The sequence below is a fragment of the Filicampus tigris genome, chromosome 2, assembly GCF_054856515.1.
Source record: "Filicampus tigris isolate MCC_2025a chromosome 2, RoL_Ftig_1.0, whole genome shotgun sequence".
NCBI classification, from domain to species: Eukaryota; Metazoa; Chordata; class Actinopteri; order Syngnathiformes; family Syngnathidae; genus Filicampus; species Filicampus tigris.
In genome coordinates this window covers 4,041,176-4,057,264 of record NC_141218.1, presented here as the reverse complement: position 1 = coordinate 4,057,264, position 16,089 = coordinate 4,041,176, and the positions used below count along the sequence as shown (strand labels likewise).

General features: G+C 44.3%; 2 protein-coding genes across 4 annotated transcripts; one reads left to right on the top strand and one right to left on the bottom strand.

Annotated features, from left to right (window-relative positions):
* Positions 1-147: 147 nt before the first annotated feature.
* On the bottom strand, positions 148-8,372 carry epoa (erythropoietin a). 2 transcript variants are annotated; one of them, XM_086055258.1, is made up of 5 exons: positions 8,272-8,372; positions 3,265-3,395; positions 3,101-3,187; positions 2,842-3,006; positions 148-774 (listed from the first exon to the last, which is right to left on the bottom strand). In XM_086055258.1, the coding sequence occupies exons 1-5, from the start codon at positions 8,282-8,284 to the stop codon at positions 622-624; spliced, it is 549 nt and encodes a 182-aa protein (XP_085911384.1). In that variant the 5' UTR covers positions 8,285-8,372; the 3' UTR covers positions 148-621. The 2 variants fall into 2 exon arrangements, with proteins under 2 accessions (XP_085911384.1, XP_085911375.1); XM_086055249.1 differs by lacking the exon at positions 8,272-8,372 and adding an exon at positions 7,929-8,111.
* Positions 3,198-15,878, top strand: ufsp1 (UFM1-specific peptidase 1). 2 transcript variants are annotated; one of them, XM_086055236.1, is made up of 3 exons: positions 3,198-3,385; positions 4,596-4,646; positions 14,017-15,878. In XM_086055236.1, exon 3 carries the CDS (start codon positions 15,070-15,072, stop codon positions 15,817-15,819), a length of 750 nt encoding a protein of 249 aa, XP_085911362.1. In that variant the 5' UTR covers positions 3,198-3,385; positions 4,596-4,646; positions 14,017-15,069; the 3' UTR covers positions 15,820-15,878. The 2 variants fall into 2 exon arrangements, with proteins under 2 accessions (XP_085911362.1, XP_085911353.1); XM_086055227.1 differs by lacking the exons at positions 3,198-3,385; positions 4,596-4,646 and adding an exon at positions 7,982-8,372.
* Positions 15,879-16,089: the final 211 nt, after the last annotated feature.

Here is a 16,089-nt window from a genome sequence, read left to right as displayed (position 1 = left end):
CAGTTCTCATGTCCTTCTCATTGAACTCTGGCTGCCCCGTTGACTGCACGAAGCAAATGGTGGCTTTCCCAAATGTCTGTTCGCCACGCCGAAATATGAATATTGAAAAAAAAACAAAGCTCAAAAGTAGAAAATCTGTATAAATAGTCATTACGCATTGTTTACAAAAATATGCAACCTGGTCACTGAGTACAAATAAAGTGTGTGAAGGCCTCGTTCAGGTTTTGTAGGTAATCAATTATTCTCGGTCCCGTTCCTTATTTCACTTGCAAAAGGTTAAACTGTCAGGGCAGAGACAAACACACCCACGTGCAGTCCTATTTGGCACATACACCAAAGTGCAAGAGCCGCGCTTCTTCCAAAAGCCTGATTTTGGTAGCGTGTGTCCACAAGGACATTTTAAGGTGCCATTCCCTCGAGCTGTGACTGTTCTTTGCCCTCACTTAGCTTAGTTTACAAAAAAAAAAAAAAAAAAAAGGATGGTTGTGGCTTTGTGCTTTGTTTTTCTTCTCAATTGCACACCACTTCTAGCAGCTAGCAAGTAGGTCATCAGAAGGGCAGGCCTTTCTCTCGCCTCGGCAGCACAAAGCGGCGAAAGCTCGGAGTGGAGAGACGGGCCGATCAGCTGACGTCTTGCTGACAGGCCTGCGCGTCGGTGAGAAGGAGGCGCACTTTGCCTCGCAGGAAGTTGACGTGCACTTGGAGCAAATCGGCCCCCGTGGACGCCCGCCATGTGCTCTCCAGGCCCGCCAAGCTCGCTGGAGGCGTGTATTCCTTCCAAAACATGAATCGACACACACGTAAATACAACTTCAAAAACAAACTGCCGGTAAAAGGGTCAATGCAAACATATTGTACTTCAAAGTTAAATACAACTGAACTGGACGCAGGCTGTGAGTCTTTTGTGTGCCACTAGAAGGCTCCTGTGGACCACTTGTCAGGAAACTAGAATAGGGATCGTGTCCCTCCTTGTGCAACTAAAATGGTTTCCACTCTTCTGGGAAGACGTCTGTGGGAATTGCGGCGCATTTTTCGGGCCCAATGACACTGGTGTGGATACCGCTCCGTGTTTGGTGATTGCCGGGCTTTTTCCAGCCCGTCCAAGCAATCCTCCGTGGACCGTGTTTGTTTGTTCCCTGGGGCACAGTCATGCCTTGCTCAGACTTTTCCCACAAAGTGCACGGTTGTCCAAAATGTCTCAGTGAGATGAAGAAGAACCCCCAAAAATCCCTAATAATTTGATGATGTATACGGCGCTTTAAGTGGCGTTTCTAGAGCCTGGCATCGACAATGAGACTGCTATTTGGCAAGCTGAGATGTGTTTAAAGGGCGGTACGTGTTCCAGCGCACAGAGACTATTTTCAATGAAAAGGAGAACAGATTGGCTCTTGTTTTGTAACACAAAAAAAGCTCACTGTTTGGTTAAAAAAAAAAAAAAAAAACGGAAAGGTCACTGCACACTGAGCACTCCAATCCCTATTTGGAGCAGTACTATTTTGATCAAAACTCACCAACACGATAGATTTGACAGTAATAACCTGACTGAAGCAAGGTCCTTCATCAAATTTTACTTTAATACTATATACTATACTATATACTACTATAAATATTATAAATTACAGTTCAAAGCAAACACGGTGAAACAGCATTGAGCTGTTATGCTGCATGCAAATGGAGTAAGTATTTCGTTTGAATACAGGTTAAAAATTACCCCCCCTACCCCCATTAATATTGATTATGGTCTTTCAAAGCATTTCATATCTTCCCAAATCTTGTTTTTGTCTGTATGTTATATTAGTAAGCTACTTTTTTTCCATTTCTTTACTTTGCATTTAATTGTCTTGACGCTTTTGTTTGTTAATGTTTTTACATATTGTACTTTCACTTATGTGAAGCACAGAAGTCACTTCAGGGTTAATAGTTTTGTATTTTTCATCATAGCTAGCTTTTGTTTTGAGTTTTTTTTTAAATTCAGTCACTTAATTAGTTTTTAGAGCAGTTTCTTAGTTTTTATATGTTTTATTTTTGTCATGCTTCATTTTGGTCAAGCTTTTAATAGTTATAGTGTTAGCTCTTTTTTTTTTTTTTAAGATTTGGCATGTTTGTTGAGTGCAAGATTTAAAAACAAAAAAAAAGCAAAAAAATTATTGAGTAATAAAGTTAACTAAACTCTAATTTTCAGAGTGTTTGACCTTCAGTCTTCTGTACAGCAATAACGAAATAAATGAACCTCAAAAGTTCAAGCATAATGTTAATTGAAGATCAAAACAAAGGTCTTTTTTGCTGTAACATTCGTTAGTTTCATAAGCGCAAGATGTAGTTTCAGTTAGTTTTTATTAGAGAATTTTTGTTTTTATTTTTCTTATAAAAATAAACATTTTTGTTAGAAAAATAAATACATAAAATACATTTCAATTTCAATTTATTTTAATCATTTTCTTTCACTAAAATAACCTTGGTTACCTTGTGTATGAATGCACACCCCTTTGCTTTAAAACTGCTCTTGGTGCCCCCACTCGTCGAAAACACAGTCTGATTCATCTTGTGTTTGTGGAATAAGAATGACGAAGATGAATCCACCTGTATTAATCCATTTTCGGGGGGTTGCCATTTTGCCCTTCTGCGCCCTCTGCTGTCAGCTAAAGTTGACATCAAACGGCACCAAACCCAGAAAACAGTTGAGGGAAGGCATGCGCAACGCAAGGCCGAGGGCAGTTTGACGAGCAAAATGGCTGAAAAATTCTTAGTCCACAAATGCAACGTTCATCAGATGCTTTGGGCCACACAAACAAACAAACGACTGCCTTGGTGCGGCGAAGAAACGCGCCCGTCCCGACTCACCGGAATGTTGAGGCTGAGCAGCACGGCGTTGATGCTGAGCACGTTCCTCACCAAGTTGTCGATGTGGCCGTGCAGCGCCGCGTTGGTAACCGAGCTGCGCAGCAAACTGAGGGCCTGCTGCAGGAGCCACAGGCCGCACTGCACTTCCTGGGCTTTCTCCAGGGCCTGCCCCAAACACAAGTCACACGCCCCAAGTACAGCTAAGCCATCGGGAGGCAAAAAAAAACCCGCAGCAAAACAACGTCAGTGGATGTCTTACGTTTTTCCTCTCCCAGACATCAAAGTCTACTCTGGTTTGGGGAATGCTGACGGACTGGGCCAGGGTGCATCCATCCCGGCATGACTTCTAAGGAGACAAGCGCAGGATTGATGCAATGGCGTGGCCGTTAACCGTTGGCCGTATCGCGATCCCCGCGGCCTCACCATGGCAACTTCGGCGTCTTGCGCTTCCTTGATGAAATGGTTCAGCACTCTCAGGTCGCAGATGGGCCTCAGTGGGGATGGCAGGCTTGGGCAGGTCCACTCCAACACCATCAACAGCAAGGCAAGTAGTCCTGCAACAAATGGCTCATTTGAGACGCTTTCCAACGGGATTTGGCGCTTTTGTTTTGACAGCGGTACATCATAATAGCACTGACCCGACTGACATTTTTTTACGTCGTTCGAGTGTTTGGGTTTTTCCTTTGACTTGAGAACACACACTCTAAAAACAGTTGGGTTAAAAATAGCACATTTCTGGGTCAAAATGGACCAATCCACAAATTGGGTCAATTTGACTCACTTTCTTGTGTTGTTTTGTACAAAATAGCCCAGTATTGGGAGTTGTTTTGTCCAAAACTACCCATTTTTGCGGTTGTTTTTGCAGAAAACAACCCAGAAAGTTGGGTCAAATTGACCCAAGTAGTGGATCGGTCCTTTTTTGACCCAAAATTGTGTTATTTTTAACCCAACTCTTTTTAGAGTGCCAGACGTGAGAGAGGGAACCATTCCTCAGAAAAAAAGATTACTCTCAAACTAAACATACACCACAGAGAATACACAAACCACATAGCGTAGCCTTTCGGTCAGGTAGCTTAATGCAAACACTAACTAGCAAATTTCAGTGCCGTAACCCTTTCATAACTGATCGAATGCACACAGTGTAGCAACATTTATAGAGACATTATAACAGAACTCACAGTCATGTTATGTAACCACTGCAAAGAAGGACTAATATCAGCGCCGTAGTGAGGAGCTGAGAGGAGTTGAGGCATCTCTGAAACATTTCTTTTACGGCCCCGAGGTGGCCACAAAGGTGAAAGATTTAACTGATGTAGTGTGACAACTGTTTGATTGTATTTATTTATGTAATTACTGTGTTTTTTATGGATTACAATATTCCAGAATGCAGAATTTTCTTTTGTCCAAATTCCAACGTATTTTGGTTGGGAAAGGCTTAATGTAAAAAAAAAACAAAAAAAAACGTAGGTAATTTCTATGAAATGCTGTGGCAATGTCTAATTTTAGTGCAGATAAGGTGGTGAGGCAAATTGGTGCTGATCCAAATAAGCGATGATATAATAAGCCTTGGCAGAAGCTGTCCTCTTGCCATGAAATTGTGCATTTGGTCCCACACGTGATTGATTCTTATGCGCAGTGTGTGGCGTAACCCAAACAGAGCAATTGTGATGAGCCCCATGAAAAAGATTATCCCCACAAAACGTGACGGCATTTTTTGCTATCATGTGAGACGCATTCTATTTATTATGTTGCAGAGCCGATGACCACTTGCCGCCGCTATCCACAGCCGGACACGACTGCAATTTGTGAGTCAGCAAACCTTAACTTCAGTTGTGATGAGGGTTGAATGATTTTGGAGGAATAGCCTAATTGTGATTTGTATTTGCATTCATTTATTTTTGTTTCACCCCCTCATTATTGCGAGTCGTTTTCCAAGGTAACTCTCGATTTGAATTTGAATTTGTGTTTGAGCTGGCCAGAATGCGCGCGGCGGCTGGCGCATTGTGTTCACTCGAGGCCGGTTCAGCGGGTGTGCTTGGCAAATGAGAGCAGGTCTCCTGTTGTCTTGTCATGTGGGCACGCCGCCTGGCCCTTGTGCACCTCGAGCTGAATGCACTCTTTGACTGCAGCCCCAATGTGACGCAGGACGCGATGATACAGAGGATCATCAGATGAAGGCGAGATGAAGTTAGACAGACCTGCAGCACAATTTTGCCAGTAGTACCCAGAAATGCAACCATTGGGTGACCTCAGAACACCCGGCATGCGATGTCACAGACGTCATTGTTTTACTACATTTTTCTCTATAGTTAGTTTTCATTTCATTGTTACTTTTGTTTGTCAAACTCAGCTACTTTTAATGAATTTCGGTTTGTTCAAAAGTATTTGTCAAGAGCAAAATGTATGAACTTACAAACGGATGACCAACCATCCACAAACGAGACGCAAGTGATTAGGAACTAGTCGATTGAATCGACTAGTCTGCACTATGTCCATCTGTATAAAATACAGTGACTAGTCAAATCCAAACTCGAGTTGAGTATTCTGCACTATATATGCCTCTGTGTAAAACGCAGGTACTGTATAATAGTCCACAGAATTTGACGGGCAACAAGCGCAGTGCATAAGACTGCTTCGAAGGTTATATCAGATGCATCACATGTACGGTAAAAGCATTCATGAGACATGCTTTAAAAAATGTTTTCGAGTTTAACTTGAATAGCCTTTTGTTTTGTTGTGAGCAAAAACAAATTCAAGTCGTTCATTAATGCAAGTACTGAACTTTTCAAGTGGACTTTCAGATTTCTGGATGTTGTTGCCACTGAGAGGGAGCTCATGTTTCCCCCTCTACCGCTTGCTTTTATTTGACAGGTGTCATTAGATAGAACGTTTTGTCTAATTTGTTCGTTTTATTCAGTCTGACCTTGATTCAAACACATCCAGGCATGTCTCTTATATGCCATTTCATCGAAGGCTTGCGGAAAAGGAGCTTTCCCGCGAAGACGGAGGCATGCGAGGGTCTGATCAGTGACTCAGAAGGAAGGCCCCCAGTCCCACTCTTAATGATTGATGAATTCATTCAGTGGGTCAACACTTTCTTGAACGCATACTCTGGTGGCAGAGGTGTGTGCAAATCATTAGCCTCCTTTGCAAACATAACAAATGAGGATTAACTTTGACCTCTGCCCCTCTGCAGTTGCCTACGTGAGAATGTGCGGACCTGCGTTATCACCTCACGCGGTGGGAGAATTGAAATGGTCGACGAACCACGTCAGCCGGCTAATCTATTTTAAATTCGAGCCGCGCCGCACACAAGTGGCTTTGGGCGGACGGTGGCAAGCGTCCCAGAGGCGCAGGGATGCGCACGCGAGGTTGTGACGTCGCGGGTTCACCCGCTCCGACATGGCAGGAGGCTAAATGTGGGAGCCGGCCGAAGAGGAGGAGATGCCATTTCGAGGAGCGTTGACTCCTGACCTCCTTCACAGAGGATGGCTGGCCGGATGGTCGTGACGTCAGTTCCACCTTGACCGAGCTGTAATCCCAATTATAACCTCTGCTCACCCTGAGTACGTGACAACTTTGCTGTAACATGCATAGTCAGCACCCACATTAGGCGCAACTGCCTCGACATGCATTTATAGGTTTTAAGTCTTGGGACTCAGGTGTTGTCCTTTTTGAGAAAAGTGCAGGGGGTACACGATTGAACCTTGAGAGACTCCAGGTACAGCCCTATTTCTGACAGTGCTGTTTGTGGGCTTAATGTTACTTAAAACGATTGCAGTTTGACAGCTTTTCCCAAGTCGAATTCCATAGACTTTGCAGTGGTGGAATGTGCCGAGGTAGACACATTTTCGGAATCATGTCACTGCACTTCAGTGTGTGCACATAGCTTCCACCAGCAGAGCTTAAGTGCAGTAATTAGCCTCAGTCGATGTGCGATAGTGTCAACTGCATGGACCCCCTAACCCAGGGGTGACAAACTCCAGTCCTCGGGGGCCGCCCTCCCGCATGTCTTAGAAGTTTCCTCGTCCAAAACACCTGATTCAAACGATCGGGATCAAGATCAGGCTCCTGCAGAATTTACTGATGAGCTGATCGTTTGAAACAGGTGTGTTGCAGCAGGAAGAGATGGAAAACAGGCAGGACAGCGGCCCTTGAGGACTGGAGTTCGACACCCCTGCCCTAACCTGTCTTCCTGGTCCGAAATGGATCGGACCACCTCTTGCCCAACCTGCATTCTTTTACTGTCACATATTTCTTTCCATTTCCAGTATCCACAGCCCATATTGTCCCCTTTCTTGTAGATCACTTTGTCAAGGATAATTCTATCAGTATCATATATTGATATTCAGTCGAATTATGAATGAGCCTCCAGTCAATTACTGTGAACTTCAAATAGTTTTCCTGAACAGATATGTACTTGGTTACTTAATTGCCGTTTCAATTTCCCTGCTAAAATGCCTCCAAAAATAACTTTCCTCCTCAGAAACTCAAATTGAAACTTTGCTCTGCTGAACAACTTCAGATGAATGAAATCATACATTAACAGATGTATTTATATTCCTTATCCTGACTGTGAGCATGGCGACATATGAAGAGCATAACGAATTTTCCAAAGTCCAGACTGCCTGGAAGAATCCTTATATTCAGTGTTTTTACTGTGCCATCACCCCCAAAGTACATCATTGTACCTGACTTGAACACCTTGGCACCTGGGAAAACGTCTATTGTCTTGCTTACATTAAGAATACTGAACGAATCGGTCAGTATTTGTAGTGCCTGGGGAATGCGCTGCAGCGCGTGCAGGCACAGTCCACCCTCAGCCCTTTCTGCTTTTGCACACAGTTGGACCATATGACTGCACCCAGCGATCAGAGCCAGAAAATTACCTCTCGTCACTAAATCCAAAAGAAGGATCAAGTAGACTTGTGCTCTGTTGCTTTCCGCGTGTGTCCCGTTCCGAAGCATGAATGAGAGTCCAAAGCCCGCAGCGGCCATTGTCAATATTCCCTATTTGCGCACACATGCTGGGTCATGCTTTGTCAGCACATGACGCACCTGATCAGAAAACATGACAAGGCTCTTACCTCTACCGGTGTTCTGCAACATTCGCACACGGCTGCCTCATCTTTCAACAACATGCCAGCAAAATGCGCATCAATGAAGCCTGCAGCGGCCAGCAAAGTCGCAACCCCCCAAAACAAGCTCCGCGGCGAGGAAGTCCAGTTGTCTGTGTCGTAGAGAGAACCAGACCCCCTCCCTCTCCCTCCCCCAGCAGACCGCGTTTGCATCACCGCTTGGCTTTGGCGAAAGCTTTTTATTTGCCTCACCACCCCCACCCCCGCAGCCGCCCGCGCCCTCCCAAAGGCGCGAGCTGCGAGGACGAGGCCGCGCTCGGAGGGGGAGAAAAACGGTCCCCGAAAAACTCACCGGGAAAGTCCATGGCGGTCTCCGCATCGCTCGCACCGTCCGCGCGCCTCGGCCCGTTAATTGGAAACGAGGCTCTTTTAAGGATCCACGCTGCTTATCCGGTAGGTGTTTCTAAAAACGGATCCTTTTTGGTTTTTTTAATAATTGATGCTCAGGGGGATACGGTTGCATTGTCCGCGTGGTGACAATCCCACTGCACCCAAAAGTGTTTTCTTTCATTGTTATGTCAACGAGAGCTCTTTCGCTGTTTATAAAGAATGTCTCCCAAAAGGTAAATAGTGGCTCGCTAACAAGGTGCGGAGACTTCCCATCCATTGTTTGGGTGCTTTCCATTTGCTTGCTTGGGTGTTTTTCCCCTCAAATTTATTTATCAAATGACTCTGAAGAGTCATTATGTCTGGAGAGCAGCGTCCAGATGCAACCTGGCTTGGCTTTGAATTGGACAATTCAGCATTGACGTTTGGTTTCCTTATGTGCACTTTACTTTACTTTTCCAAGTCAACAAGGGTCGTGAAATGTGTGTGGGTGTGCGTGTGGGTGTTAACAAATTGTATAGTCCTTAGGTGCATTTTTCCAGTTCCAGATTATGTAAGCAGTGGCCACTGAACTGTCCACCAAAAAAAAAGTTGTGTCAACTCAAAATTTCAAGGCAACAAATGTTGTTAAAATTTTAAGTTGGGCAATTCAACAAAATATTTTACGATTTGCTGTTGTGAAAAATGACTTTCCCACATTTCTCAACAAAGAAATGAGATTAAATGTCCCTTTTATTTCCCCCTACTTAAAGAAAAAAGTAAAAATCCAACCATCCGCATATTTCATGCTCCCTTGCTCGCGAACAAGACCTCAAGATACTCCACCTCGAAATCTGAGACCAGGAGAAGTCTCAGATTTGGAGGTGTTGATTTTCATCTCAACCGCTTCTCACACTCGGTTGCGAACTGCTCCAGTGAGAGTTGGAGATCGTGGCTTGACGAAGCCAACAGTACCACATCATCAGCAAAAAGCAGAGATGCAATACTGAGACTACCAAACCCGACCCCCTCAATGACTCGGTGGCGCCTAGAAATTCTATCCATAAAAGTTATGAACGGAATTGGTGACAAAGGGTAGCCTTGGCGGAGTCCAACCCTCACTTGAAACAAATCCGACTTACTGCTGGTAATGCGGACCAAATTCTGACATCGGTCGTAACGAGACCGAACAGCCCGTATTAGGGGTACTCGGTACGCCTTACTCCTCGAAGCACCCCCTGCTTCCTCAGTGGAAGGCGTGTCGGTGGAATTGAGGAGGTCTATGAAGTATTTTCCCCACCGACTCAGAACGTTCCAAGTTGAGGTCTGCAGCACCCCATCTCCACTATACACAGCGTTAATGATGCACTACTTGCCGTGGACCAGAATTGATTCGAAGCTGTCCGGAAGTCGTTTTCCATGGCCTCGCATAAAATACAAACTGGAACAGTTCCGATTTTCTTGAGGATAAGCGGTTTGGATAATGCATGGATGGACGGATGGATGTGTTCACAATTTGGCTTTTTTCTGTCCTTTAGTCGCATGTGCAATGTCGGGCCCCTTTGAACTTAAAACGCATGTGGAATACAGACCAGCTAAAGCCCCAGACAATTTAGCTCCGAGGATCATTGGGACACACAAACCCCTCCACCACGGTAAGGTGACGGCTCATGATGGGGACAAGTAAAAAAAAAAAAATTGTTACGGAGCAAAAAACTGTCTTGCCTTGTTGGGATAGCTAAAATTGTTGCCAAAAATGTCAATAATCTCGATTTTTGTTCCATTTAAAATAATTACTGCTTTTGACCCATAAAAAAAAAGTACAAATCGTGTCTTTTACACTGTGGGAATAATTGGACAAGAGAAAAAATGAGGCTAAACAGTAAAAAAAAAAAAAAAAAAAAACGATGAGTAATGGTGGCTGAGATCATTAGAGCTGGTCTCTAGGTTCATGATCTCTTCAGTGTTCAGTTGTGGTTTGCTGCACTGGAGGTCACATGCAGTCAAACCTCCTTCCCAAGATTGTTTCTACACCTCCAATCCAATCTGACCAATCCCAATCAATTTTACGCTACAGGAAGCAACAGCGGATACCAAGAATCTTGTCCATGGCAGCCTCGCTAGTGTGAGCGGGCAGTGTTTCTAAAATAGGCGAGACATGATATAGCTTCCTTGTGATGTGATGACACAAATGGCCCTCAGTCACACAACAGGAGGCATGATGGCTGCTTGCTTTATTCGTCTCACGGAAACAGTCGAGCTGAATGGTGCCCGATCGCTTGCATGAGAATCAAATACGCGTCAGACGTGTATGCCAACGTTAAACATCCGGGCCGTGACCCCGTAGAAGCGCAGCTATTAAAAGGCATGGATCTTTCCTGGAAGTTCCCTCTGTGTAGCCCATAGGATGCTGTGGGAGGGGAGGCTAGGGGAGGGAGTGTGTGTGTGACTGTGTGTGTGTGTGTATGTAATGCAATGTCACACACTTCAGTGACGCAAGTGGTCGACAGCATGACTCGTTGGCGTGCAGTTTATTCACAGAGACGGTGAGCAATTCGGTAGTCTCGCGCAGGGCAGGAGTCGACCTTGCCAAAGATGGCAACGCTCACGTTTGATTGGCACTCTGCTCAGACTGAGGCCCGTTTCCAATATGTTGCTCGGCTGCATTGGCGGGGTCACGGCTCCTCGCTCGGATGCAGTCGAATTTCAACAATAACCTCTCGGCGCAATTCCAAAGCAGGATTTTCCTTCAAATTGCACTTCCTGGAAGCGCACGTGTGTGCCTCCACATGATGAACGGCAGCTTTAAAGCTTTTAAGCAAGTTAAGGAGACAATGTTGACAGATTGTTGCCGTGTTTGCTCTCGCAAAGGGCTGTTTGCTTATGTCTGAGTCAGAATGGGAGAGGGAGACAAGGTACGTGCTGCGAGCCATGCTTCGTGATCAGAGGGATTGGGTGGAAGGTGACCGCGGGGGGGGGGGGGGGGGGGGTTCAGTGTGTGTGTAGTAGGGGGCGTGGCTTGGCCTGCATTTAATTGGATTGAAGTTTGTCAAGGCTAAAGCTGATTGCTTTATGAGCGCATATAGACTGAGGCCACCTCCAGCCCACTTCCGCCATTCATGTGCGTCCCCATTTCTCGTCCACGTTTGTGGGCTGGTGGCCAGCTGGGTCTACTCCTCTGGCGCGACACAAGACAGGAAGCTGACCTAAAAGAATGGAGGGGAGGGGAGGGGCGAGGGGGGCTGTTCGGTACACCGGAGCCGAGTTAGGAGCCACCGACTGGGGGCCGGAATTCCTTGTTTCAGCTTGTATGCGTCCATGGTGACAGGAATACGGTGACCTTGCTGTGATCCCACGTCACTGACAACATGTGACTGGGTGGGGGGCATTCCAGGACAGGATCCAGATCCGCTGAGATTTCCCCCAGAATATGGCTGTATTTGGAATCTCAGCCCGTCTACTACAGTATATAACACTAGTGCCCTATCGAATGACTTGATCAAGTATTGCCAAATGTGTCATGAGTATATGTTATCCCCTGTCTAGTGTCGTCAATGTAAGTCACAATGCATCTTGGCTCGAGATTGACCAGACTAATCAACTCCAGCTTGAAGTCGACTAGTCGCTAATCACTTGTTTGTAACATCTCATCTTACTATTAGCCAATTTTTGTTGTTTCTATACCAGTCTGTCAAAATGCATCTCTATGTGACACCGGTTCATGATGCTAGAAAGGTTGCGGGTCGCTGACGTCATTGACTAGTCAACTCTCGACTCTGCACTCTCATCACATTAGTGACAATGGCAAAAAAAAAATCTGCAGTCGTAAAACCCTTAATGGTCATTAGGAAACATTGATGCTTTGCACTAATAGAGAAAAAGTAGCAGATCATAATGCAGCCAGTCGACTCGAGCCTGAAGTCCATTAATCGACTTCTACTCAGCTTTCATCACATTAGTGGTGACAAAAAAAATAATCATGGTGACTGAAAAAGCTAGTGTTTATTTTGTATTCAGTTTGAAAAACAAACTTGTCTTAAATTGATAAAACATTAGAATTTGTTTGTTCAGTAGGTTTTACGGGAAATCCACCAGCTGACATTGATCCAGTATGTTGTAATCCTGAAACAACAATGATGTCATTAGAGGCGCCTGAGTAGTGTTCCAAAACATCCTTGGCATCCATGCGACAGACAAATTAGAGTAGCTGCACTTCCGACTGGTGGAAGTTTGTGAGAGGTCACACGTTTTCCTCTCTCAAGTTCTCTTATAAGCTCACAGGCTGTGTGACCTGTATTCCTCACATCTCTGGAGTGGCTACTGACAAAGTATGGCGCTGAGATTCAGTTCCTGTGTACACATCGTGAGAAGGTTCTGTTTAACATGGTTGGACCCCAGCACCAAATAACAAACAAAACACGATGTGATGAACCGTGTCCACACTTCGGTCCAAGCGGAAGGCAATCATGGTAAAGATTGACTTGCATCCATCTTATGGCCAACTCTGAACAGCCCCAAAATAACTTATATACTTCTATTACTTTCCTAAATTACTGTATTAATGTATCGTCTGATTTGCAATAAATGCCCAGTCAAAGTCATTTGTTCTCCGGCAACATTGACTATACTAGTAAAATAGTTTTTTGTATGTCTTGTGAGACTGTGCTGTCAGTGAAGCTTACAAAACATGGAGTAAAGCCTAACAGCTAAGTACCAGCTCGGACTAATTTCATTCTTGCAGAGAGTTCAATGAGTTGTCAGGCTGGCCTATTACTTTGTACTACCAATATTTGTAATTTCTTTATTTAAAAGGGACAGTGCATATTAATGAACATTTACATGTAAATATGCCAGAATTAGCCAATGGCTACTTTCCATCTGCAGTCCTTGGCAGGTCAGAAGAAGTAACATTACAATAACCTCAAAGGACAAAAAGAAATCAACACATAGAAATGACGCATTGACATACAAAACAAAACCATCCATCCAACCATCCATCCATTATCCTAACCGCTTATCCTCACAAGGGTCGCGGGCGTGCTGGAGCCTATCCCGGCTGTCATTGGGCAGTAGGTGGGGGACACCCTGAACTAGTTGCCAGCTAATCGCAGGGCACACAGAAACAAACAAACATACACACTCACAATCACACCTAGGGGCAATTTAGAGTGATCAATTAATCCACCATGCACGTTTTCGGAATGTGGGAGGAAACTGGAGTACCCGGAGAAAACCCACGCAGGCACGGGGAGAACATGCAAACTCCACACAGGAAGGCCGGGAATCGAAACCACGACCTCTTCACTGTGAGCCGAACGTGCTAACCGGTCGACCACCATGCCGCCCAAAACAAAAAAAAACAAAATAAATAAATTAAATAATAATTATTGATAATAATAATAATAATAACAAGAGGGCACATAGAAGCTTGATTTAAAATTAGTGCTCACAGATCTGGTTTCTTACATCCTAATTACACCATTTAATACTCTGGGTTTTTTTTTCCACCCATAAATTCTTTCAGAATTAAAGTGGTTTCAAGCTGGCGCTGTGAGGAATCCCCATTTGGTTGGAGAAGCTCTCTTCTCCAGACAGGACATAAGTAGATGCAGTATACTGTAATGCATAAAACACATGGGTTATCTTTTTTAACACTATCAACTATACTCTTAACTGAGTCTTGTTTTCTGTTATGTTAGAAAAGTAACGTTTTCATGCTGTCATTTTTCAGGAAGCAATGCAGCAGGAGGTCCATGAGTCAGTTCCTCATGCACGAACCCATTTTCGGTGATGAACGAAGGTGCAGAGGGGCCTCCACACTGGGCTATAGGTGCACTGCTTCCACCTGCAGGAACTCTGGAGAACTGTGTGGAGAGCTGCAAAAACCTGCGCGAGATTGGCAGCACTACAAGCATATGTATTTTAACTTCAAAGTCACTATAGTTGGGGGACATTATGTATGTATTTATGGTAAAACTTGGTACGGTCCGAATGGTGTTATTATGTTTAACACCATATCAGGAGAAACGTGGGACTTTATCTTTCTCAATGATGCCAACACTAATCATTGGGCTACAGGGGGAGCACAAGCCTAGTGGTTAGTACTTTTCTGCCTCAGTTGCGAGGATCTGGGTTCCAATTTAAATTTGCTCCCCTCTTTATTGTGTTTTTATACTTCACAAGTTCCTGTTCAACTTTCTTCAGGCTTTCTTTTACATTCGCAATAATGTTTTCCTTCTCATTTTATTTCTCTATAATTTGTTTTTCTTTTAATTTACAACTCATAATTGCATGTGGTATAAATTCCATTTTATTATAGATTTTACCCGTTTTCACGATGTGTATACAGTATATATTTGTATATTTTATTAACTTATTCATAATTAATTATAATACTTAAGGTGTTGACCGTTTGCTGTAATATTCCTAGTTGCTTTGCATTTGCCAAGTTCTTTCTTTAATATCTACATATTTTGTCACTACATATTTCAGTAGTTATACTTTGTGCGACTTGCTTGTTTAGTGGTATACCGTGAGCTTTTTCTAATGTAAAATAGATTGGGCAAACACTGGTTGAAAAAAAAAATGATAATGATAATGGTTAGGTTTTTTTCTCTTTTTTTTTTGTTCTGTTTTGACGTCATTTGTAGGAACAAATTTTCGCCGGAAGGTCGTATCTAGCACACGGAGGAATAATGCAGTTGCTCCAAAATAGGAAGTTGATGTAAAGCCAGCCATTTGCACCTTCGAGAAGGAATCAAATCACTGTACAGGACTTCTAAACATGGACCGAAGTGATCTGACATCAGGAGACGAGTTGGTGATTGATTGGGGTGAAAGCGCCGTTGGAAATGTAAATGTTATGACGAAGGTGACAACTCTTCTGAGCAACGTCCACATTGGTCTGCCGTCCCCTGTTGCAGAGCCTCTGAAAATCAGCCTCGCCACAGGGGGCTACCAGTACTACCATTACGGTTGCGATGGACAAGATGACAGAGGATGGGGGTGTGGATACCGCACCATCCAGACTATGGCATCCTGGCTGGGATATAATGTGAAACCTCGGGTCCAAAACAGATCCCCACCAAGCATCCCAGAGATCCAACAAGCCTTGGTGTCCATGATGGACAAGCCGAGCTCATTTCTAGGTTCCAAGGAGTGGATCGGGACATTTGAAGCCTCTCTGGTGCTGTCTCATTTTTATGACGTTCCCTGTAGGTTGGTGCACGTCAGAAAGGGAGGAGCAGAGCTGGAGCAGGTCGCCGTGGAAGAGCTCCATCAGCACTTTGGCCAACACGGATGTCCTGTCATGATGGGCGGGGACAGGGATAACTCGTCTAAGGGGGTCTTAGGGGTGTGCTCTGGGGCCGCTGGGAGCTATGTGCTGATCGTGGACCCCCACTACTATGGAGGTCAGCTGCAGAGGGCAGAGGTGCAAAGGCGAGGTTGGGCAGCGTGGAAAAGACTGGCGTCTTTCGATCACTCTTCTTTTTATAATCTGTGTTTGCCTCAGACTGGCAAAAAAATCACTTGAACTAGTAAATGAACATTGTGTATGGGGCCTAGTCATCGAAATAAACGATGTAAAGTTTTGTTCAGTTCAATTGTTTCAAATTGGATCAAAAAATGCGCATGACATTGAGAAAAGTATCAATCTACGCTGAAGATGATTTTCCAAAACAACTGTTGTTTAGATTTGGTTCAGAACGGTTATACAGTGCAAAATAGCTTTGTTAACTACAGCATAACGTTAAATTAGTTGTTACGTGCTTTTTTGAAGTGAAGGTTGCTAAATCTAGCAGCA